The sequence below is a fragment of the Aulonocara stuartgranti genome (genome assembly GCF_965226115.1).
Source record: "Aulonocara stuartgranti genome assembly, chromosome: 7".
Classification (NCBI taxonomy): Eukaryota; Metazoa; Chordata; class Actinopteri; order Cichliformes; family Cichlidae; genus Aulonocara; species Aulonocara stuartgranti.
This window is the reverse complement of record NC_138945.1, coordinates 36,763,110-36,789,104: the sequence shown is the minus strand read 5'-3', so window position 1 is coordinate 36,789,104 and position 25,995 is coordinate 36,763,110. Positions and strand designations below refer to the sequence as shown.

Sequence of the window (25,995 nt, the reverse complement as noted above, 5' to 3'; positions counted from 1 at the left end):
ACCAGAACACCTCCGCGCCCACTTCCGCAGCTGCAGCCTGCCCCCTAAACGCGTCGTTTTCCGTTGTTATTTTCGGGACAGGAGGAGAGACCGGTCCGGCAGGTTTGTGTGGACTAAACCAGGTGAGGCAGCGGGAGAAGAAGGGCGGGGAGCCGCTGCCTGAGACTGCACAATCAGGAAGAAGCTGACAACATGGTGCGGTGACAGAGCGCTCCGGACACCGACTGAGAGCAGGATTCACCTTTTTAATACTATTCTGACGAGGAAACGAGTAAGTCGAGCTAAAATATAGACGTATAAGCGTTGCTTTGAGTACTTTGCTGTTTGTGAGGTTTGTAAGTGTTAAAGATTGGGCATAAACCAGAGTTTCCCCTGGGCGGCTCACCTTTCCTCTGTTGTCGGTTAAAGTTTCCCACTGGAAACTCCTCAATGATCGCGAATGTTTTGAAATAAGGGTCTTTTTGTCATGTCCAAGAAGAGGTTAACTTTAAAATCTCTACTGCATATTTTAGCGGAAACACTGCTTTAGGCTACTTACAAAAATGATTTTAAAAAGCTGCTGGTTCTGTTTGAATGATGTCTGAATTGTTTCCAAATTTCTGGGTAGTAACAATTACTTTTACGTTTCTTTTGTTTCCTGTGAAGGAAGGCTACACGTTAGAAGCTCTCAAGTCAGTATCATTCAGCAATTTACAACTTCAAAAATGATCATAACATGATGATCCATTAGGAGGAATTTCCCTAACAGGATCCAGTTGCTCTCAAGTGGAATCTCTCTGGAATCTGAGTGGGGTTGGGATATATTCAGTACTTCTATATTTTTATATACCTTAATGTGTTCCCTAGATTTAAAATAAGCAAATAAATAAAATTAAGCCCCATGGGCATGAAAACATGGGCATCACCTGTCTCGTCACAATCACATTCTTCTTCCTGGTTGAAATCAGATAAATTTGAAGTATGCTGTGGATTATTCTGTCTGCTGTGGCTCACGTCCGTGCTTTTCTCTGGCCCACATTTGGTCTTCACTAACACTTTTAATGAGGTTTGAGTGGTGCAGTCTCAGCTTTGCCACAAGCCCACATTGTATGGGACAAAGGTCCTGACATTTGGGCCACACCTCTGCCATACAACACATACCAGCGCCTTACCTGAGCTGTGGGTCGCCAAAAGTAGCTGCAATTAGGACCAAATACAGTCTGGATTGTGTTTGGATGGGCGACATGTCTTTATTATGGTATTTCAATGTGGTATCAAATTGTATTCATGTTACATTTGTGATACCCAGACAAACTTGGAGGGCTGGTAAAAGTGGCTGTGTTCCACAATAAATACCAGAATGACTAAGGCAAATCACAGCTGCGAAAATTATCATACGTTTTCCATTCCTCGTGTTTCTGTGTTCGTTCAGTGTCTGAGGTAAATGGACATGTGTATTGAACAGATGTGTCCAAAAAAAAAACAACCCCAGTGTATTGCATTTTACAAAAATATCTTTTTATGTGCTTCCAATGAAATCTTTTGCTTTTGCTCAAGTTTGGGAATTCTGATTAAAATCCATAAGAATAATGAAACTTGACTGAGGTGAATTCCAGAATTTGGCTGTCACAGAAGACAGAAAAATTAAGCACTTAACTTAAACATCACATCCTCATTTTACGGCTCTATTAAAAACTGATTTTAAAATCTGGGTTTTCAGCACGTGTTTACTCTGAAAAATGTAGATTATAAAATGAAAGGGGGATTACCAAGTGGACTGAGTACATTTATACTTCATCCTGGTGTTGTGGGCAACTCTGTATCTCTTTTCTTTGTTTACCTGTTTACACTATTGTTCTTATTTTTATTGTATTTGTATCTACATGGTCAACAATCAATGACGTCACTTAACTGGACCGAGCCCATGCAACGTTAATCTAGACAAGCACAAAACTAAAGCCCAGCTATACAGATGCATTGTGTGATTATAAAACCCAAGGCTTTGGATAGATGCACATCAGCTGTGACGAGGGCTGGCACTACGCTCACTAAACTGGCATCTGAGCTACATATACATATAACTGACAGTGGCTCAACAGGCTCAGTCCCACGTGTGGTTAGATGTAACAACCCAGCGTTTTTAGTGTGCGGAGGACATATTGTTTAATTTTGGAATGTGACTTTTGAATGACTTGAAGGTTATTTATTCAAACAATGAATTAATAATAATACTTATTTATTATTATTATCCCTGTGTCCCTTCTAGGCCTCCATATAAATTTTAGTTGTGTTGACGCCACCCCATTTCCTTCTTTATAACTTGCGTAACCTCTCCATGCTGCAAACTTCTCACGGTCTAACATTTGATAGTAAAAAAGTGGAGCCCTTTACATATGGCTACTATATAAACACGTCTTGTCTGCAGTTAAAACACTGTGATTCAAGCCTGGACACCCTCAATTGTGGCTACTGTTGTATTTGTGAACACAATGGCGGCTAGTGGGTACACCCATCCCAGCCAGCCTGGATGTTTTTTCCATAAACATGCAAGGAAGTTTTTCCTCAGCAGACGCAGCAAGTTGGAGTCTCTTTGATTAGGGAAATATTCGTACTTCTTATGGAAATGCCTGACCTTGAAGGCACAGACAGAGAATTTGAATCGTGACTTGAGAGGCAAATGGACAGAAGAGTGATGTGAGGTCAAGGCTTCACGAAGGCTGTTTTAAAATTTTCTTCAAATTTTCCATATGGACGATCGGACAGGTTTCACTTACTCCATCTGAAGCTTTCTGTTCGTGCTGTCACGACTGTCTATCTGCTTTTATCCATGGTTTAGGAGTCTGTTCTTAAATTAGTGCTTTATTCAATAATATCACAGATTTTCATTCATTTCATTTCATTTTTTGCCCTTCTTCTTTTATTAGGTTATCATACTTTCTCCCCCCCAGTACCATCCATGTCTAAGCTTAAGAAATGCTTCCATGGCTAATGTTTGAGATAAGCGTCAGATTTAACAACGTGACGACACCGGGAAGTGTTTTGTGCCAGCGTACTTAATAAATCCGATGTTTGCTACTGAGTTATCCGCAAATATCTGCTAAAGAACTTTCACAAACATTATGACAATGAAACAGGAATAATAGGAACACATAGGATAACAGGAAGGCTCACATCTGTCTTCTTGTCACCATGAAAGTGAATCTATCAACTTTTTCTCTCCCCTCCAACACCTATTTGAACACTGAGTCCATCTTTAGGTATTTTAATTAATATTTAGGGTAATTACTAATCGCTTATTTACTCCTTGAACTGATAATTAGGGAAATAATGTTTTTAAATTGGCATATAAAGTAAGGAGTACGCTTCATTAATCTCGCTTAATTCCTTCATTAAGCTCTGAGTTATTTGCATATCCAAAGACACCTGGTCCTTAAACTGTATTTCCCCCGAGAGATGCAATGGCCCAGCTGCAATAGTTTTGCTATATGGGGGTAATTTAAAGTGAGCACCAGGGTTTTAAAAGTATGGCCTGTAGCCCAGAGATGGCCATCCTTTAATACAGATGTTTATTGAGACTTGGGATGTGAGTTCAGTGTATTATTTGTACCTGTTCTGAACTTCTTAAGGTTTGCCCCTAATCAATACCACCCGTTTTTAGAAGACACACAAAAATGAATGTACACAGTTTTTCATTTTCATTCACTTTCAGACACTTAAAAACTAAAACCAAACCAGCAAAACTCTGGAAATCATCAGAGACTAAACTGAATTTAAATAAATGAGTAAATGAATTGGAAAGTGTAAAACTCTTAACAAGGTCATTACAGGCTCCGTTTAGTTCTCTTGCAGACTTTTGTGACCACTTGCCCTGACATACTCACTGTGCCCAGAGGGGAATGTGGCAACGTCTCTGCCAGTTCACCTGTTTTGCTAAAGCAGCTTTGTGGAAGCTTTTTAATAAATTATTGGTTTGATGGTTTTATTTTTCCTTTGTGGCCCTCTGCCCCAGACTCTTTAAAATCCTTAAAATTACTTACCAAGAGCCCCCGATTTAAGAATGTAAACTGAGTGTGGGTGTCTTTGTTGGCCTTGAGGCCTCCCTATAGGTCACTCCAACAAAAACCACTTCTGTTCAGAATCTTTCTTAATCAAACCTTGAGCCATCTTGAGGTTTCAGTCACTGCTCACATGTGAGGAAAGGCAAACAGATGCAAACTAGGAGTCAAATAGAATTTGACTGCATAGGATATGAAGTCTATGCGTGTTTGTTATTTTAAAAAGGGGGGGAAAGCCAGTTATTGTGATTCCTGCCACGGTCTTAGAGCTTCATCTTAATCCACAGAAACGTTAAAGTCCTAGCGGTACAGTGGTTTGCCCCAGGGCCACGCAGTTCTTCTATTTTATATAGACAGAGAATTCACTTTCCCCAAAAGACTTTTGCAAGCTATCTAAATGCAAACAGAAACATGTTTTTCAAATCATCTTACATCTTTTATCTTTAATAGAGAAGTTGTATGAAAATGACATCTCAAATGGGGACACTAAGACGCTGGTTGTTTTATTGAAAAGAAGTAGACATGGGGCAACATAGAAAACGTATCAGTTTCTTGGAGGCGAAAAAATATACTCGGGTCATTAATGTGAGTGGGAACAAAAAAAAAAAGTGTAGAGAGACGACAACTTTCAAGAGTACAGATGGTGAGGACTTTGCCAGCATGTTGGCAAAACATGAAACATTTCTCAAAGTACAGAATTTTCATAATCTTTGCTACCTTTTACCCTTTTTTAAACCTCTATTTTTTTAATCTATTTTATTTATTTAATGTGCATATTTACTCAGCCACTCATGTAAACATTAAGAGCATTGTGAAAAAGAAAGTGTGATGGAGGACAAACTGTTGAGCAACCAAATTCCTATATGAAACAGTGATGGCATAAACCTGTGTGGCTTAAATATGAGAACTCCTCAGATCTTATTCTAATTAAAGGATTAAGGTCTTTAAAGTGTTCTTAATTTAAATCCAAACGTGATGATGATGATGATGCTTTGAGGTCATACCGCCTAAACTTTGGAACCACCTTCCTCAGCCCGTCACGTCGGCTGAATCAGCCGCTTGTTTTAAACAACTGTTTAAAAACCAAACAAACTTTTATAGATTAGTCTTTCTTTAATCATTTACCTGTTAAATTTGGCTATAGCATACACACATATGGAAGCACGTATCTGTAAATGAGTTAAAATATATATTTCATAATGTAAACATAAGTTTATTTATTAAATGCTTTTTACTTAATTAGATAATAAGTGTCATTATAGCCAATACAGAGATACAATAAGACAAACGGATAAACAACTGTTTTAAAAATGAGTGAGTAACAATTCACTAAAAATTCTCAACAGCCTGTTTAAACACTCGTCTGTGTCATCACAATACAATCTACAGTCATCTAAACGTCATGACACAAAAGCAGGAATAATATTCTCCCGTTGAGCTGAGGCGACAACACATTACAGTTTACAAATGTTCCTCAAATGAATCAAACTGATTTTTGAAAAACAACCTTTTTATGATTTTTTTTTTTTTTTTTTTTTTTTTTTTTCCCCCAGTCTCAGTTGTTTTACATTAAAATACAGAGATGGACTCTGCTGACTGAAAAGAACTGAGTATTAAAGAAGATGTTAAGGAAGCAGGAATATGGTGAATAGTTTAGCTTTGTACTGGAATTTAACACCGACTCTGCAGAGAACAGGCAGTCATTGTTCAGGTTGGGGTTTTTTTTTTTTTTTTTTGGGTATTACAGACATCAGCTCACACGGATTCCCCTCAGGTGCTGCAGAAACCCGACTCTGTGTTAATGCGACCAATCGCATCTATTCTGTCCTCAAAGTTCCACAGACACAAATATCTTTCAGTTTTTTAAATGAGGTCAACCAAATCGGTTTTGTTTTCTTCACCCTTTTTGACTCTGTTAGCAGGAAAATCAGAAATGACTTCCATAAGCGTTAAGTCAGGTTTAGGTTTTAATTCAAGGGGGATTTGGTTTTGTGGATTAGGGCTCAGCAGTACCACAGACTTGTAAAATATCATTTTCTTACAACCAATTATGTTTATTTAAAAATATAAACAAACAAAAACTAAGAACAAACCTTTTCAAAATGCCCAAATTCACATACAAAATGTTTCTTCTCAACATCTAAATTTGAAAGTCAAACCTGTTAGTTTGACAGTTATTGCTAATTGTTTAGAACAAAAAATGCCTCTCTTCTTAAATATGTTTTTCATTTAATGAGCAGTTTTTCAGCATTTGAGTGTATTCTCCTTATGTATAGTCCTGATCAAAAGTTTTAGAACACTTGAAAAATGGCAAAAAAAAATCATATTTTGCTTGGTTGGATCTTAACAAGGTTCCAAGCAGAGCTTCAACATGCAACAAGAAGAAATGGTAGTGAGACAAAACATTTTTTGAGCATGCAATTTATTGAAAACAACGCTTAACATGAAACAGTCTGTTTTACAGCTGATCAATAGTTTAGGACCACATCCCTTTAAAAGGCCAAATCTGTGCAAAAATGTGGATTCATTGTCATTTTCTGTCAGGTAGTCACACTGTCATGACGTACTGATGGCAAATGCAAAAAAACTTTCCCTTTTTGAATGTGGTGTTATTGTTGAACTGCATAAGCAGGGTCTCACGCAGCGCACAATCCCTGCTGAGGTGGGACGCAATAAGAAAGTCATTTGGGACTTCTTAAATGATCCTGAGGGTTATGGAACAAAAAAAGTTAAGTGGAAGACTCCAAAATTTTACCAGCACTGAGCCGGAGGACCCAACTGGCTGTCCATCAAGACACTGGACAATCCCCAAACCAAATTAAGGCAGTTACTGGTGCAGACTGCAGCCCCATAACCATCAGACAGCATCGGAGACTGAAGGGCTTCAAAAACAAAAAACGTCTACAAAGGCCTCGTCTCCTTGAACGCCACAGAACCGATCATTTAGACTTTGCAAGAGTGCACCAAACATGGGACAATGAAAGATGGAAGAAAGTTTTATTCTCAGAGAGGAAAAAATGTAACCCTGATGGTTTCTAACATCACTGCCATGACAAGCAGATCCCAACTGACATGTACAGTGCGTGGGTACTATAATGGTCTGGGATGCTTTTTCCTTCAGTGGAACAATGCAGGGGCGTCAAACGGCTGCTGGCTATGTCCAGATGTTGCAGAGAGCATTCCTCATGACTGATGGCCCTCATCTGTGTGGTAACGACTGGGGTTTTCAACAGGACAACGAGACAGTACACAGAACAAGGGAATATATCCAGGAGAATAACATCAATCTTTTGGATCATCCTGTGTGTTTTCCTGATCTAAATCCAATTGAGAAGCTTTGGGGATGGATGGCAAGGGAAGTTTACAAAAATGGACAACAGTTCCAGACAGGAGATGCTCTTCACCAATTTGAGAAATGTTCCCACTCACCTCATGGAAGTGCTTGCATGAAGCATCCTGCAACGAAGTGATCATCAATAATGGTGGAGCTACTTTGATTTCTGTTTTGGGGGTGGTTACAGGTTTTTTGGAGGTGTGGTCCTAAACTTTTGATCAGCTATAAAACAACCTGTTTCAGTTTAAGCGTTGTTTTCAATAAATTGCATGCTCAAAGAAATGTTTTGTCTCACTCCCATTTCTTCTTGTTGCATGTTGAAGCTCTATTTGCAACCTTGTTAAGACCAGTACAGTATATTTCGTGTGAGCTTTCTTTAGGTCAGCAGCAGTATTTTAAATATTTCATGATTTTAAAAAACTTCTCTAAATGTAGAGATGGTTTTGAGTTTTAAGCACAGCAGTAAGAAAAATGCATTTTTCTTGAAAACTGGAATGATCAGTGACTTAATGCTATTTACGATTTTTTTCATACTTTTAAATGTCAGACACCTTTAACAGCACTAATCTTCATAATGGAAGCCATCTTTCCTGCTGTAAAGTCCAAAACGATGCTGTTCTCTTTTAGGCTTTGGAAATAACTGAGAAAACATGAATAAACCTCAGTCTTATTGTAATTGTGTTCTTCTGGATATGAACCAAGTAGAAATGGGCCAAGTGAAATTTCTTATCAGATTATTTTCTTTTCTAATAACTGAAACACAAATACTGGAGCTGGTAGTGGATGACTGCTGTTTGAGTTCCTGCTGTTGTGTTTATATTTCACAATATTCTCAGATTAATGATGGACATTTAGAGAAGTAGTCGTCTCTGGTTTGTATTTTTCATTTCTGAAACCTGAGGCCTACATTACCCACAATACAGTGGATGTGGTGTGCTACGCTAGCAGAGTTTAACTCAGGCAACCATCTGGTGAGCTCATATTTTCATACATGCCTGTGTGTGGTTTGTTTTTGTTTTGCTCTTCAAACTTGTTTTTCACCTAAACAAACATGCAGTCACATGACTTTAACACATTTTTCACACATACAAAAGTGCACTTCGATCCTGTTCATGTACCCTGATGTGAAGACACTGTTTACTAAAAACAAAAGCTGCCTTTCAGCCTTCAAACTTCACACACTGCATAACTATTTCCAGTGAGGTCTTCCCGCAATGCTGCAAACTGTAAATATTATATTTACAGCTGGTACGGCATTATATCAATAAGGGACTAACTTTGAGTTTACTTGCAAACTGGCACCCAAAGTCATTTATTTTATGATTACATTTTTATTTCTGTATCTTTTAATTGACTTTTTTTGGATGGCTTTCTGCGCAGATCTTAGAGAAGACATAGACTAAATATTAGGCCAAATGCAAATTTGATATTTAAGGGTCATTATCTACAGATCCGCAGTCTTGTGCTTCTTGTTTGACTTGTCTGAAGGCTCACCTGAGCAGTCTCACGGAGCGCTGTACCTCCTCCCTCCTCAGGTTTCAGTGTCGTCAGTTAGGTATGCTCTATTCTGTCCCACTCTGTGAATCCCCCCCCACCCCTTCCTGCTCCCCCTGGTTGCCATAGGGATATCCTGTACCAGATAGCAAAACCTGTTTTCTGAAGAGCGATCCTGAAGAGCGTGGCTGCCTCTAAGCCTCACTTTGGTCGTTATCTGTTATCAGGGAGACCTGTGCAGGAACCGCTGAGCTCTCGGGAAAGAAAACTGATGAATTTGTTTGTTAATGAGGCTGCTTTCAACCTCAGTTGACTTCCCAGGTGATAAAACCAGCTTTTTAGGTCAAGTTGATGAGGTTCCGCTTCTTCGTTATTTCACAGTAGTGTCTGATATATTTATTTATACCTCCTAAAGAACTTGAAAATATATTAACATTTAATATTGACAACAGATTGAAGATATCAGCCACAGGAAAAGACATTTAACTTCACTTGTCTAGTTCCAGAAGTTAAAGGGGACCTAGCTCTTTATTTTAACGACTGCACTGTTCTAGAATAGTTTTGTATGATTCACAGTTCAAAATAATCTTTATTTCATGTCTTTGGCACAGCCCAAAGTGCCCTTTTGTTTTGTTTTTTTTCTTCCCCCGTTACTGGCTGTTCATTGTAAACATAAGATTTGAACAGCCATCTCAGAGTCATGACACAAGGAAAGGGTCATCAAAAAGCACGATCCCCTCTGCAGCATGGTGGTTGTTGAGACAAGAAAATTAAGCATTAAAAAAAAAGTTGTTACCATTATATTTCAACTCAAACCTTTTTTCTTTCATTTTTTTCAAACCCAAAGAGTAGTATTCATTGATACTGTTTCTGACAGGGCAGGTTTCTACATTTCAACTGTGTCATGTTAACTGGATTATAAAGTGCAGTCTGTGGTGTGAGACAAAAGCCCTGCCAGCCTTTAAAATCAACAGATATGAGACATGTTGGTAAAATAAAAAATAATGATAAGGGAAACTATTTCCTGAACTACGGTAAGAGTGTGTCTCATTACCACCATAAACATTTAAAAGTTGAAAAGGAAGGGTCTCAAATGACTCATTTAGAGCCGTGTGAAGCTGGAGCTCATGATGCAATGCTAAACATCAGACTCATCGTGGCCAAACACAAGCATTTTTCTCATATGCTTGGGAAATTTCTCAGCATCATCCAGTTCAGTGCAGTAATGGCATATTTATAGTAATTTTGATGCAAAAATCATGACTGGCTAATAAGGAGGGGAAACTAAAAAGGAGTGGAAACTTCCTGATAAACGGCTCATTTGCAGCTTTGTAAAACCACATAATTTTCATATGATTCAATGCTTCTTTCAAGATTCAACATTCAAGAACTTTGTCAGTACAACAATATACACAGTATACAACGTACAGTGGAACCCTGACTTACGAAAGTAATTCGTTCCCGAGGGTCTTTCGTAAGTGAAAAATTTTCATAAGTAGAAGCACCCATCGCTCCTTTTGAGTGAACAATAGGCTATAGGCTAATTGCTAACTGCAACAACAATACGTTGTTCAAGTGGAACAGCGAAGCACAAGTACGAAAGCCAAGGGGGTTGTCACATGATTCGGAAGGCATTGTGGGCCTTCTGGACTCAGCCAATCAGAGCCAGCAGATTTTGTTACACGGGCATTTTGCCGTAACACGGGCAGAAAGATTGCCGTTAAGTGCCTTTGTAACTTGAATTTTTCGTTAAATGGGGTATTCGTAAGTCGGGGTTCCACTGTACTGAAATGCTGTTTCACCCCAAGCCCTACATGGTGTATTTATAAGAATATAAAAGATCTATCTCCAAGAGATAGAAAACTAGGAATTACAAATAAATAATAATGATTATTTGTTATCGTTATTGTCTTTATAATAAAGATTAAAAAGTACTATTACTAAGTATACAATACTATAATAATAACTATACAATACTAACTGTACAATAAACAAAGATGGGACAGAGACAATACAAAGTGGATTGTGCAGTAGGTATTGAATAGCAGGTTCAAGTTATGGTCAGGATATTGTAGACAAGACAGGACGAAGGCATGTGTAAGGTCCAAAATGTGCAAATATAGTATTATGTAGATGTGTTCAGTAACCGTGTGACTGAGTGTGACAAAGTGGAGGAGCAGTTATAATTCTCTCCATTTGTCCCACATGTGTTTACTTTTTTTTTTTTTTTTTTTTTTTTTTTTGCACATTGTACACGTTATTCCGTTTCTATGTATTTGCTATGATTTGCTATTTGTCAAGTAACATTGCTTCACTCACTATCCCGGGTTTGTTTGTGTAAGCGTTTTGTTGCCGGCAAATCAAACATTCTGCAAATTAAGACAAATACTAAGTTATGTTTCTTCATACTTTATTATGTTACAGATTAAGTCATTTGTTCATACTTACTTTGTTTGTCTTTTCAGTCGTCATAAGGGTCAGGTGTGGGAAACGCCCGCCTGGCATTTCCTCATTTTAAAGTCCTGATGATGTCACATATGACACCAGCAGGTCAAACCAAGTGGAGAGGTTTCTTTGTCCATAGAGATACTTCATTTTGTTTGTGTTAAGGTTTAAAGTGATTTGTTGAATGTTTTTCCTTTCGTTAATACTGCCATTTAGTTGTGTAAATGTGCATATTAGAAGTGTGTAGAGGTTTTGTGTTTTTAGATAATCTGTGTAGAGTTTTAGATCCCTCAGTTGAGTGAGTGGTACTGGCTGGGCAATTGGAGGGAAATTGATGGCCCTATTTAAAGCCAGTCTCTACCAGATGCAGGAGAGAGGGGAGGTGAGCTGTGTCACCAGATCCATGTTATGTTGAGTTTTGTTAATTGAATTGATTTGGGGGAAGTTTTGTTAAGTTACATTAAATTAAGTTCACTGTAAATAAATTGCTCACCTTGGAAACCTAAAATGTCTGCATAGTCTGCTTCCCTACCACCTTCTTTGACGTTCGAGTCTGACTACTTCACACTGAGTGTGCAAATAAGCATGTTGTTCTCAGGTCCAGTTTGTAGTGAATTTGTGGAAGTTTTTATTGTTTTTGAGTCTTTTGGTGAGTATTGTAAGGCGTTTGTGTATATCAGTTGTTTGGTGGTAGTGAGTTGAGGGCTCTGACTGCTTGGGGGGGTGGGGGGGAAGCTCTTGCAGTGTCTGGTCATTATGGTTTTGATGTTGCAAAACCGTCTGCCAGATGGAAGGAGGGAGAACGGTGCATCTGAGGGGTGGAAAGTGTCCTTCACTACACTGTTCGCACGTCGGATGATGTGTTTGTTGTAGAGTTGGGAGACGGGTGGGAGAGGCCTCCAGTGATCCTCTCTGCTGTCCTCACTATGCGCTGCAGACTTCTTTTCAGCAAAAGTATAGTTCCCGTACCAGATATATTTTCTTAGACACATCTATTTTGCATTTGTTTGAATGAGTTCTATATCATGTTCTCCCCTTGTTAATTGACTGAATATTAGTCCACGGATCATTGAGCCTTCTTTGGTTGTATTTTTTTGCTTTTTCTGAAACAACACTGTGGATTTTTCACTTTAAACATGAAGAGTGAGTTAATATTGTGGGCATGTTGACACTGATGCATCTGACTTTAAGCAAGGCTAAAGCTCCACTCCGTTGGTCCAGAGCTGTTTTTATGTTAAGTGGATTGCTTAGGTGGACATGGTGTGTTGCTCTTTAGCGTGTCTTTACAGCTGGTCACACTGAAATAAAGACCCTGTTTATTTCTTACAAACATACACGGAGTTGTTGGAGACGGCTGCATTTACTGGAGTGCATTCTTGTAACCATCAGCTGTCTTTGTACTTCGCATGGACACATCAGGAAGTCTTGGTCTGGATATCCTGACAAATTTCCCAGTAATTGCCTTTTTATTAAAGCAGCTGCAAAACTGTAACTTAACAGAACTTTTAGACTTGTGCATTTATGAAGCCAACTCGCTTGGAAGAAGTTGTTTTGATGGCATGCATACCTGCAGTGATGACAGGTGTCTTAAAGGATATATCCGTGAATGCAGGAGTGACGCAGAGCATTATTTGGCATTGTCTGTTCCTTTGGCGTGGTGTTGTTTGACTGGGTGATGAAAGTTTTTCTGGTTAGACGGACTGTTGTTTAGAATAATTTGACTTTTAAAGGTGGCGTTTTTGCTGAGAGATGGTGGAAATGCCAAGTGAGGTCAGAGCAGCAAGTTTTTACTCTACACACTCGATCCCCCTCTTCCTCTCCCGCCCCTCCCGTCATCAAATCTCTGTGTTCCCATGTTTTCGTGTTTGGACTTGTATGTTCAAACAAGGCCCATTCAGCCAAAACACCCACTGTAAATGGAGAGCTTGAATAGAAATGAACTTCTTATATAAATCTCTAGCTGAATGAAAACTTTTAGGAGCGATCTGAATATTACCTTGTTTGTTCAGTCTGTTTGAGCAGTTTCCTGCTGTTTTTGTTGAGTGTATTATTATCAGTATAATCACAGCAAGAGTCTGAAGACATACTCTTACCGCCCCATTTTTTTTCTTTCCCTTTCTATGGCTCTGCTTTATCTTTGATGGGACATAAAACCTTTTAAGCAAAACGGCTTTATTCAGTGGCAGTGAATACATAGCTATTAACCATCTTGCATGTACAGTATATTGTGTGTTCGTTGTGTGTTAAATATGTTCATCCCTGTTTTTTGTGGGTCAGACATGAAATTCATGTGTGCCAACAAGTCATTGGTGGAAATTTTGCTGCAACTGTTAATTAAAGTTGTGAAATACTGTTGACGAACACGACGCATGGGAACACACTACAGGCTGTGAGGAGGGCGGGGCTTAAACATGTATGCACAAAGCGTGCCGAGCTGTGTTCCTGGTCTGTGAGAAGACTTCTGTGCTTACCAATTAATAAATAAATAGCCTTTACAGAGGCTCTGGCAAGGAAAGCATGATTAATATTTAATTAAATGTTGACACCGAGCTGGTAATAAATAGTAAATGTAAGCTGGCAGAACATAGAATTGGGCAATCAGTTACAAGCTATGGAACATTTTCTGCAAAAACGCTGTTACATGAACACTGATTGTGGCGATAAAGGTGATAAATGCACTGAGACGTAACATGTCGTCTGGTTTAGAAACCTTTGAAACCATGGTTGTGTAGACTGAAGACTCAATGACTAAAATATTTTTCCTTTATGACTTAAGAAGGCTTTAAAACTCGATTTTCTTGCCCAACAAGTGGAAAGGAATTTCTTTGTGTGGCTCACATTCATAATAGGAACACAAGAAAAGCTGGTCCAAGCCGGCAATGTCAGCTGTCAGATGGGCCTGTTACATGGCAGACGTGTTGACGTGTCATTAAGTACACCTGTTTTGTAAAAAAACAATATTAGCAAAAGCTCCAAGTGTGACCAAAGCTTTGAATCTGAATGAGTTGCTTGAAATTTAGCTGCCACTGATTTATTCATTGTGCAGTTTTAATTTGACGTAAACCTCTTTTTGGGAAGAGCGCTTGCATACAGATAGACCGATGTTTAAATTCAAAGTGGAAAAAGTGTTCATTAATATGAAGACGAAGAACAGGATGCTGACTGCACTATAATTGCCTCGAGTGGCCTGCTAAGCTCTGTTTGGTACATTTCTGTGTCTCCTGACATTGTTCAGTGCTTATGTTTGGTTTTTGGAAACCAAATTAATCAACCTTATCAGCTGTGCTAAAAGACTCTTTAACAACATTAAACATTAAGCTGATTGAGCGTGCCAATCTGAGCTTGGCGCCTTTTAATCAGGAACTGTTAGTCAGTCAGATGTCAGAGGGAGATAAAATGGCCAATTCATTACATTATCTATCAAAGCTGAGGTAAGACCAAACAATTTTATTTTATTTTTTTTAAAAACAGTCATGTATGTTATAGTTATAACCCTCTAGTTTATTTAAAATGAACTATGGCGTCATGCATATTGCCTCTATTGCTGCATATATACTGAAACAAGGTGTTAGACATATGTCCACTCAATTTAAAAAAAAAAAAAAAAAACCTAACAAAGAAACCCCAGTGTTTAAAAATTTATTTGTGGCATGAAATCACAAGCTTATTGGGTAACAACTTATCAATTACAAGTCGTGAGCCCATGAGCGTACAGTTCCACATTGAGACCCGCCTTTCTTTGTCACATCCAGTTTTTCCCCCCACACAAGATTGTAACAATGGAAACGCTCATCTCGAGGCTTCAGAAACCAGTGGATGACATCATTGTAGCTACATCCACCTTTAATCTGTCTACAAAAGATGGACACACATTGATATTATGAAAATAAATTTTCATCTTTTGGATATTTAAACCCTGAATTTGTGCTTTCTAGTATTAGCTGACAAAGAAAATAAGCTATAAAGCTTGGTTAATTTCTTGGTTGATTAGTTACTTGCTAATAAGTGCTAATTAACATACCATCAATATTAGAATTTCAGTCACCCAAAGGTAAATGGGATTAATTACACAAATAAAGTCATTATTATCATATAACTCTATTACAAATGTTCCAAAAGACACAAAACACAGTTGAGGTCAGAGACTGGTGTAGCATGAAGACAGGTGGCAGCTATTCCCCTTAAAATACATAACTTTAAACTTTAATAATAAATGGATGAGTGGGTTTTTGTTTTTGTTTTTTTGTTTTGTCACCAGTGTACAGTTGTCACTAAGTCGCTACAGAGATCAACAACATTTTGTACCAGGCTGTAAATATGTTTCTGGTCTAAAATTGCACATTTTAACTATTGGCGAGGATTTCAGGTTGCTACCTCATCAGGGCAAACTATATTTTGAAGTGGATCTTGTGCCTCGTGCTGTTTTGTGAGACTGGATGTTTCCCCGATTCTCTTCTTTGTCGTGGAGAGTGCAAAGTTGGCAAAAGAAATAGTCACATTAGGAAAAAATGAAAACTATGCCAGGTTTAAGTAAACTGGAAAAATGTTTTGTTAGAAAGTAAAGTTTATTTATACAACTCTTTTCAGACATAAGTCTCAAAGCACTGTACAACAGTTAAAATACAATATCAACAGAGAAAACCAAATCCTGTATATTTCCATCCTGTAAATTGCACTCGGCTTGGTTCATTTCTGAAGATGTGCTTTAAGACCTCTGTAATTTCCAAAAACAGGTGGACACGGTAGTTTTTAGGGAACACGACGGAAACAAGAAGACAGAAACGTTTCTTTTGTGAGGAACTATTATTAGCAGTCGATAAATAATCTGTGTTCCACTGAGTAACTGAACCGCACAGAAGCACATAGGTTATTATCTGTGTCATGCCATTCAGTGCAGCGGTAAGACCAACAAGGTTTGCTTTATTAAATGTCACAGAACCACACCTCCCCTTCAGATAAACTTTTCAAACACAAGACTTTGCTTTAAACTCTGAAAACTGCTGTTGGAGGTTTGTCCTGCTGTTCCAGTCGTCGCAAATAGGCTATAAAAAGCTCATCCTTAATGAGAGGTGGTGATGACAAGGAGGGAGTGATTGCATTCCTCACATGGACACGATCACTTCGACACGGATCCCACGTCATCACACTGCATCGTTTTGCTCATGGCATTTGTCAGTCAAAGTAGGGAGAAAAACAGAAGTACAGCTCCCTTCTTGTGACTGATTACTGAGTATTAATGGCTATAATGATACTACACGTGGGCGGTCAGTTTTCCTGCCGTGAAAACTTTTAGAGTTGATCAGTCAGCTGGAGCCAGATCTGCATTTCCTGATTCAGCTGCATTCCTGCTCTTTTCATATTCTTAAGTACTAAGTCAGTGTGCGGCATCTGTAAACCTGTTAGACTTGTGACTGCTGTCACAGCTTTTTCCCCCTTCTTTTTCCCCCTGCAGTGTTCTTACTTTCACTTCTTCGTCTGAGAAACTGAGGCCTGTGGAACCATTAATCCTTGTCAACCTGACCAATTTTTTTTCCTTTTATTTATTGAAATATTAATGTTTTAAATTTATTTAGATTGTTTTCATTATAGTCGATACGTTTATTTACAGTTTACTGTGTACATTATGGAAATCTGAAGGCCCCATTGATTTCAACTGTACTACTTTGTATGATGCATTATAGTGTTTGCATCATCTTCCTCATTTATGAAACAGACTTGGAATTAAAAAGAAAAATGCAAATCACGACTTCATGAGCTGTATATAAATGATGGATGCAACGTGTGGGTCTGAAAACTGAGGCCAGAACAAATTGTATAATTATTGTACAAATAAAATATGCTGAATCTGAGGGCTTATGTGGAACGAGCCCTAAGGAAAACTGTCAGTTTAAGTTTCTGGAGATTGTGAGTTTACATTTTCTTTAAGACAATCTTGATACTAACATATGTAAGAGGCCCCACATCCTGAGCAGGTTAGCTTTTAGCATTGGTATTATCATCTAAGTCATATCTAGTGTCTGATGCATCCTTAGTATAAACCTTTATTCAGGAAATCACACTACAGATCATTCATATATTAGTTTTGTCTGGATTAAACTGATCTGCTGACTCCATCTATTCATTTATGTATTCATTAATTTTTTTATTTTTTATTTTTGTAAGCAGGTCTGGAAAAAAAGGCACCTGGTGCATCATTGCAGTCGTTGCACAACGTAGCTGTTGGATTGATTGTTTTTAAAAAGTTGCAGAACTTCTCAGAAACGGTCTGAAGACTCCACTGTGAAACAATCTGTAAAATTATTATTGAACCTACTGATCTCTTCATATTTTTTCCTTTCTCAGAGATAACTGACCCGCCAAGATGAGTCGACGACGTGTCGACACCCAGAGCTCCCTGGGGCCTGATGATGAGGTCATGCCATACAGTGACGATGAGACGGATGACGAATTGGAAGAGGAAAGCTCTGAAGGGGAAGAAGAGGCACCAGAAAGAGCACCGCAACCCCAAGTGGAGACAAGACCCACTGGTGAGTTATTCAAGACGTGCGCTGATCCTTTTTTTTTTTTTTTTCTCCTTCTGATTCAGGGGATGAATGTGTCATTTTATAGCAGTTTTCCTGTTTCATACCAATTTCTATTTCTCCCAAAGTATTGATCAGATTTTAATGGACATGAGATTAATTTGAGGTGAATGACAAATATGTTTGAGCCTCCTTAAATTCTCAGTGGATTTTTAAGTGTTATTAACATGTGCATAACTAATGTCACTATAAGGCAAATAATACTGGTTGATGTGTGGTTAAATGTCCTAGCATCACATCATACTGTGACCCACTTTTGGGGACTTTCTAGTTTCTTCTGAGAAGGTTGATTCTGTTCATCTGGACGTAGCGTTTTTAGTGGGAGAAACCTTTCGTTATTCATCCAAGTGACTTCTTCAGCCTCAGCTGACTGCAGTTTTCCCCAACCTTATAAACAGTACATTTGCACAATGACGGAAACTAGCACCACTGAATGAACAGTGGGCTGTAAGGTCAGTTCCTTGATTATTAATATGCAAATTGTTATGACCATTGATAAGCTGATGTTTACTGTAAGCCTACACACACAGATCAGTATTTAAGGGGTTGACTCTCATCATCCACTGGAGCATAAACTGAGTGTCATCAGGACGCTACAACACAGAGCGAACACCATCCCCACTGACAGAGAGACAGCGGCCAGGGAAGCAGAAGAACATCACATCAAGAAGGCCCTGAGTAAATGTGGTTATCCCAGCTGGACTTTTGTCAAAGCTGGGAAGGCGCCTAAAGAAAGCTCCAACCAATCCAGGAGAGAAGGACAACCGCTGCCTAAGTGAAAACCTGTAATGATCCCATATGTGTCAGGAGCATTGGAGCAGTTGAGACGCATTTTTTCTAAACACCGGGTCTCTGTAGCTTTTAAACCCCAAAACACGCTGCGCCAAAAATTGGTCCACCCCAAGGATCGGGTCCCCGACACAAACAGAGTAACGTAGTGTACGCTGTGAAGTGCCAGGAGGATTGCCAGGATTTATACATCGGGGAAACCAAACAACCTCTGGTGAAGCGGATGACACAACACAGAAAAGCCACCTCGTCATGCCAGGACTCTGCAGTCTATTCACACCTACAGGCCAGTGGACACTCTTTCAAGGATGAGGATGTGCACATCCTGGACAGGGAGGAACGCTGGTTTGAGCGCAGAGTCAAGGAGGCCATTTACGTGAAAAGGGAAAGACCATCTCTGAATCGAGGAGGGGGCCTAAGGGTACATTTTTCACCATCTTATAATGCTGTGATTGCAGCCATCCCTCAACTCTCTGTGAACGGTACTAGTGGCCATTAATTAGTGGTTGTTGATCAATGGTTATGATAGTTTGCATATTTATGATCAAGGAACTGACCTCCCAGCCCATTGTTCATTCAGTTGGCTGGTTTCAGTCACTGTGCAATGTCCTGTTTATAGGATTGGGGAAACCTGCAGTCAGCTGAGACTGAAGAAGTCTCTTTGATGAGTGACGAAACGTTTCTCCCACAAAACGCTACGTCCAGATGAACAGAATCAATCTTTTTTGATTTACTTACCTGGATGATTGAGCATGCATCAAGACATTTCTAGTTTCTTGATTTTTACTTTGGAAAATTGAGTTGTTCTGTTTTTTTTTCTTCTTGTTTTTAATTTAACTGGTGGGTGAAGTTATGTTGATTACATCCATCTTTCACATACAGTCTGTGTTTTAGCCTAACTTTCTAGAGTATATAAGTAACAGACATGTTATTTATTCTATAGTTTACTTCATCAACATTAGGTATATTTTTAAAACACTGTCTTTTTTTTCTTTTTTTCTTCTTGTTTCGCAGACGTCACCTGGAAAGTGAAAGCCAATGACCGACCCTATCACCAGCTGCCAGAGTTTAAGAAAAAAGTCTTTCTGTGTATAAAGAAGAGCAAATACTCTGTAAGTTTAGACATTACGTCAGCAGGCCATTTAATGTACTTATCTGCAGATTGACTGTTGGTTGTGGTGTAAACCAAACCCTCAGCATATAGAGCTGAACATGGCACACCCTAAACAAATACCAGGGCAGGTGTGTATTTTCCATCAGGCATCCCACTGAGAGGGTGTTTTATAAAATATGACGTTTTTATTTTGTACGCTGTTCAGTTATGAATGGAACTGTAGATGAATAATGGGATGAGGTGGATGTAACTCGATGAGGGTTGGGCGTGCTACACTGGAGTCAAATGAGAAAATCTTGTTCTTTGATTTATGTACAGCTTTTGTTCATCACACAGTTCATTTGTTAAATTTGTCTCCCTTCATGTGGAAAACCATTTAAAGTAGTTGTTGCTGGCTGTGTGGTTTATCCTTCTGACAGCCGGTTAACACGGAAGAGATTTTTATGCTTCGTGTCACTGGCCTTTGTCAAGGTTGAAACCTGATCACCCTGCTGGGGCGGCCTTTCTTTCACCAGCAAACACAGTCAGATACGGTAGATCCTGATGCCAGGAGATGTTTAAAAATACTCGTAGCTCTTCTGTAGTTCTGTGGATCTCTAGATTGTTTTGGTATTAGCTGCCCAAAATGGATATGCTGCCTTCTCTACTATATAATTGAAGCCACATAGCGTTGCCCGGTGGTGCTAAAGTGTCATAAATTACATTATAAATAAATTACATCAATACCACTGCATAATAACCTGTTGATGACGCCATATTTTTTTGTGTGTTAATCTAAAGAAGTACAAGTATATTCTGAAAAAGTTCACATTTAATGCATGTAGTAAACAGATGCCAAAAGCTTGACGTCTTAATAAAACCAGGTGCAGTCCTGTAAATTAAAAAACAAAAACAAAAAAAAGCAAAACACAAGTATGCACCATGATTTAGTAGCTTCTAGAGTTCATTGATGTGTGTGGGCATGGTAAAATCTTAAATGGATCAGTTCTTATGTAGCTCTATAATACTTCGGCATGAAGAGGAGTTTATGGTTGACTTATAATGCCCAAGTCCTGTGGCTGCGAGACAAGATTGTGTTATGGCGTGAATAAAAACCTGAATGCTTCAGACTAGCAAGATGCCAAAACGTCAGTGCGTTTCTTACTGTTAATTGCTATAAAAGTGGTTAATAGTATGTAGTTTCTCAAAGAACTGGACATATTCCTGAGGAAATACTTCTTTTTTCTCATATTGATGATGACTGAGATCACTAGCTTGAATAAGACAAGTTTGGAAACCTTTCCCATTTTCTCCCATGACATTTTGCAACAGAAAATGAATTTTTATTAAAACAAAAACAAAAAAAACCTGCTTCACCTGCAGGTCTTAGTCTAAAAAGCAATCCGCTGTTCCAGACTAGAACCTTTGGCTAACTGCTTCTGTTTGCTTTGATATTTATGTGAAGGTTCAACATAACACAGATACAGAATGGAAGCATAGCCTCAGATAGAACAATGTCCATCACCCCATTGGACACCAGCTGGGGGAATCTGCCCTGAGCCAGCTCTTATCATTCAGCACCAGTAAGAAGAGAGTCTGCCCTCTGTGAAATCAAACTCTGAGCTCTCCCACAGTGGCAGAGCTTCAGTGTCTTGCTCAGTGGAAACCAGGTGTAATAAGCAGAGTTTAGATGGTTATCTGTAAATGAAACACAGCATCAGCTCAGTACTGACAGCATGATAAGTTTACAATTTCTCAACCCTACTTTCTGCAGAGCATCTTTGTCTTTCTAACCAGAATCGAGAATTTTATAACTCTTGCTTTATCATAAACATGTAGTCTTCAAGCCTAGTCTGAATTTACTTTTGTAGTAGAATTGAAATCAAGTTGTTTTTAAATAAGCTGCCAAAATAAGCTCTTGCGTTTAAAATGACTCGTTTTTTTGGAATAGAGAAGAAAGCAAATTGTTGTTTTGTTTCTTTTCTCTGCAGGGAAATGCCATTAAGACGTACAAGTACAATTTCTTGACCTTTCTGCCCCTGAATCTGTATGAGCAGTTTAGGAGAGTAGCCAATGTCTACTTCCTGGCTCTGCTCATCCTACAGGTATAAATATTACTTCTATGCATTATCTGTTTTATGACTGACAGTTTTGCAAAGAATGGGGATCAGTGAGTGCCACCAAATGTCTTGTTTGTTTAGATTATTCCAGAGATTTCTACTCTGCCCTGGTATACTACTCTGATTCCCCTGGTCATCGTGCTTGGAATCACCGCTATCAAAGATCTGGTGGACGATCTGGTAAGATTTGGTCTTTGGAAGACATGCGAGGTTAATTCTTTTGTCATTGTCTTCTCGACTTGGCCCTCAGGTGCAAACTTGCTTACTCTCATTGTTCATCTTGGCAAAACAACATGCAGCATTGTTTTAATCAGTTCAAAAAAAACCTAGCGATATATTTTCAGTTTCCTTTGTAGAAGAACGAGGAAAAGGTTCAAGTTGACTGGATGCTCCTACAGCTACTCTGCATAGTTTTTGATTGTTTTATTCTTCATGTTCTTATGTCTTTTTCCTTCAGGCACGCCACAGGATGGACAACGAGATCAACAACAGGAAGTCTGAGGTTCTACTAAATGGCAGGTTGGAAGAAAGCTGCTTATTAAAATGTTTTTTTTTTTTTAAATCAATTTAAAAAAACAAAACAAAACCCATTTCCCTTTTTTTTTTTTTTTTTTTTTTTTTTCTCTTTGCTTCAGGTTTCAAGAGGCCAAGTGGAGGGAAATCCAGGTTGGAGATGTGGTTCGTCTCAAGAAAAATGACTTTATTCCGGTATGATAATTCACCCAAAGTGGGGGTTTTTCCTACAAGGTTGCATTAGTTTTAATTTAAATCAGCCATAACAAGCTCACATAATGAGCACACACTTAATTTATTTCCTTCAAAAATCCCTATTACGATGTGAACTGAATTTCAACTTTTTTAGCGCTATGGGACTTTAAGATGAAATATTATTACGTGAAGACCAATAACCTCACTAAATTGATGTAATCTTTAAAATAATAGTCTTCGTTAGAATCAGAAAGCATTATCCAGGATGTGTGTGTGGTTTCAGTCACTTTCATGATGTAGTAAATTCAGTGCTCAGTTTTAACTTGAGATTTCACAAACTAATGGGTAACATCAAACAGCTGCATCCATTTTTATATATATTTAACTGTAGAGAAAAGGTACAGAAGAAAACTCAAAGATGGCAAATGGACTTTAGAGGGACATGCTGAGGCCATTATGAGGTTCACTGTTACATAAACTAATGTGTCATCTACATACGTTTACAAAAATATAATCTTCAGTGTATAGTCATTTTCTTTATACTTTACTTAAAAGGGACTCCTGATCGATCCTGGAGGCACTCCACTCATCAAATGTATTTGGATTAAAATGTATCCACATCTGCTAGGTATAAAGAAATGAGCTGAATAAAATGATACAGCATTGCATAATCCAGAACTTAAAATATTAGCTGATTGATCATTTAGTTTTGAGCAAAAGCGAAAGTCTTAAGAAATCGCAGATGTGTGCCTTGAATCCTTTGAGTGCTTTATAAATTTGAAAACTCAAATGTTTATATTTTCAGATATTTTATATATATATTTTTCACTCTGTAGGCTGACCTCCTGCTGTTGTCCAGCTCCAACCCAAACAGCCTGTGTTATGTTGAAACAGCTGAACTCGACGGGTAAGAAAGAGGGGGAAAACGCCATGTACTGTGCTATCACCATATATTAGGTTAAACTGTACAAACGATGCAATGGACTGTTGGAGTAGAGTACTGTGTTTGAGGAATTTCTATTTAATCAGTCTTTTTCCCAAGTGTTCAGTCAACAAATTACTAACTGAGAAGAGAAGAGCAAATTTGAAAAGCCTTTTCTAAGAACCAAACAGTCTTTGCTCTGGTGTGTGAACGCGTTCTGCTTTTAAGAGGGAACACCTTTAAATCAAACAGATACTTGTATATGTGGTGCAGTTAGATCCTCCAATAGAACGTGTTTACAGTGAATGGGAATAGAAATGAAATGAAATAGAAAGTGATACAAACAAGATCATAATCATTTATTTATTTTTTGCAAAAACAAAGAAATGATCTGGGGATTTTTCTTTGTTTTTAATCATTCTCCCAGACGGGGTTGGAATCAGTTCTCAGGTCTTTGTGTATATATTGTTTTCCCGTTGCAGCGAAACCAACCTCAAGTTTAGGATGGGACTTCGAGTGACTGATGAAAGACTTCAGGAGGATCATCAGCTCGCTGACTTCAATGGTAAGAACTGGATCACCACAACACACTCATTCAGTTTGAATCATGCTTACAGAAACAAGCTATTTCTTATTTTATTTCTCTGAACCAACGCCTTTTTTTCTGTCCCGTAGCCCTGATCGAGTGCGAGGAGCCAAACAACCGTCTTGACAAGTTTACGGGGATGATGCTGTGGGACAGGGAGCGCTACCCTTTGGAACTGGACAACATGCTGCTCCGAGGTTGCAAGATAAGAAACACTGACTGGTGTCATGGGCTGGTCATCTTTGCAGGTGTGTGTTTGTTGTTGTTGTTGTTGTTTGTTTAAAAAGTATATAAATAATTAAATATAAATGTGTGTGTTATTGGTTTTTGTTTCTAACTCAATACCAGATTGTACTTTCTTGTGTGGCAGTTCCTCTTCTTAAAACATTGGTATTTCAAAAGTTTGGTTAATTTGATTGTAAAGGTTAAAATAATGAACGTATTTTACTGACTTCTTGTTGTAGGAGGTGATACCAAAATCATGAAAAATGGTGGCAAGACGAGGTTCAAGAGGACCAAAATTGATGAACTGATGAACTACATGGTTTACACAGTAAGCTTCAATCACCATTTTAACACACAGTGTATATTTATTTTCATATCTATTATCTGATGCACCTCCTCGCCACAGACTGAGGTAAATGTTGGCCTGTATGACTGAATGTGTAGGCCCAATCTTCCTGAAGGCTTCTGTTTAAGTGATGCAAATATGCTATTGATGATGTTTGCTTTTTCTGAATATGTTTTGAGGTCCCCCCCCCCAAATTTCTTGCACTGACACTTAAACAATACATTTGCAATAAGTAAGTCAAGCCATACAAGTAGTATATGAAGTCTTCTCAACAGCTATTTGGTGTCTCTCTGTTACTCCTCACCATAGATCTTTGCACTGCTTATCCTGGTGTCCGCGGGTTTGGCTATTGGTCACACATACTGGTATGAGGCTATCGGCACCAAGGCCTGGTATCTGTTCGATGGCAAAGATCAGACCCCCGGCTACAGAGGCTTCCTTAGCTTCTGGGGATACATCATCGTTCTCAACACCATGGTGCCCATTTCGCTCTATGTCAGGTACATAAAGCCAGACAAAATTAAGTGAAAACAATTATATTAATGCGTTTTGTGCTCACTTTCAGATTTGTGTGTGTGTTCAACAGTACACCAAATAAAAGTTTTTGTGCTTTGTCTACAGCGTGGAGGTGATTCGCTTGGGCCAGAGTAAGTTCATCAACTGGGACCTGCAGATGTATTTTGCAGAAAAAGACACCCCAGCTAAGGTACATTAACACTTGCATGTTTGTTTTTCAATTATCTTTTTTAACTGATTTTTTTCACCGCACTTTTATGCTGTATGTTGTTGAAGGCCTGTGAGTGTTGCCCCTCAATTAAATGGCCATTTCCGGTATTCAAGAATATAATGACGTTTAAACAGGCGAAGAGTATTTGTGGGAGTGTTTCGTTTTTTTTGTACCAAACCAAAATCATATGACATAAATGAAGAATATATGCTGTTTTGTGGTAAACCAGACCTTTTTAATTGGAGATTATTTTGTGAAAATGGCAGATTTTCCACCCTCAGTTGATCACTACAGCTCTGCTGCATAAACTCCTTTAACTGTCTGCAGGCTCGGACCACCACCCTGAATGAGGAGCTGGGTCAGATCCAGTACATCTTCTCCGACAAGACAGGAACTCTGACGCAGAATATCATGCAGTTCAAGAAGTGCACCATCGCTGGACGCAATTATGGTACTGAGGAGTTTTTGTTTCACACAAGGAAAAAATAAGATTCAGGAATGGGAGTTTTACATACCCCCCCCCCCCCCCCAAAAAGAAAAGCCACCTGTGATGTTCCGGTGTTGGTTTTTAGCTTAAAGTTACCCAAACTT

General features: G+C 38.6%; 1 protein-coding gene across 1 annotated transcript in view; it reads left to right on the top strand.

Moving 5' to 3' along the window:
* The window catches only part of atp8b1 (ATPase phospholipid transporting 8B1), a 35,538-nt gene continuing 9,543 nt past the window's right edge, over positions 1–25,995 (top strand). The window contains exons 1-14 of the mRNA XM_082538292.1: positions 1–271; positions 17,650–17,834; positions 19,692–19,789; positions 21,762–21,875; positions 21,972–22,070; positions 22,348–22,409; positions 22,526–22,598; positions 23,435–23,505; positions 24,003–24,085; positions 24,196–24,354; positions 24,571–24,659; positions 24,987–25,177; positions 25,299–25,383; positions 25,732–25,855. Of these exons, the coding sequence (XP_082394418.1) occupies positions 17,669–17,834; positions 19,692–19,789; positions 21,762–21,875; positions 21,972–22,070; positions 22,348–22,409; positions 22,526–22,598; positions 23,435–23,505; positions 24,003–24,085; positions 24,196–24,354; positions 24,571–24,659; positions 24,987–25,177; positions 25,299–25,383; positions 25,732–25,855 (1,414 nt within the window). The 5' untranslated portion in view covers positions 1–271; positions 17,650–17,668. The remainder of the gene's footprint in view (positions 272–17,649; positions 17,835–19,691; positions 19,790–21,761; positions 21,876–21,971; positions 22,071–22,347; positions 22,410–22,525; positions 22,599–23,434; positions 23,506–24,002; positions 24,086–24,195; positions 24,355–24,570; positions 24,660–24,986; positions 25,178–25,298; positions 25,384–25,731; positions 25,856–25,995) is intronic.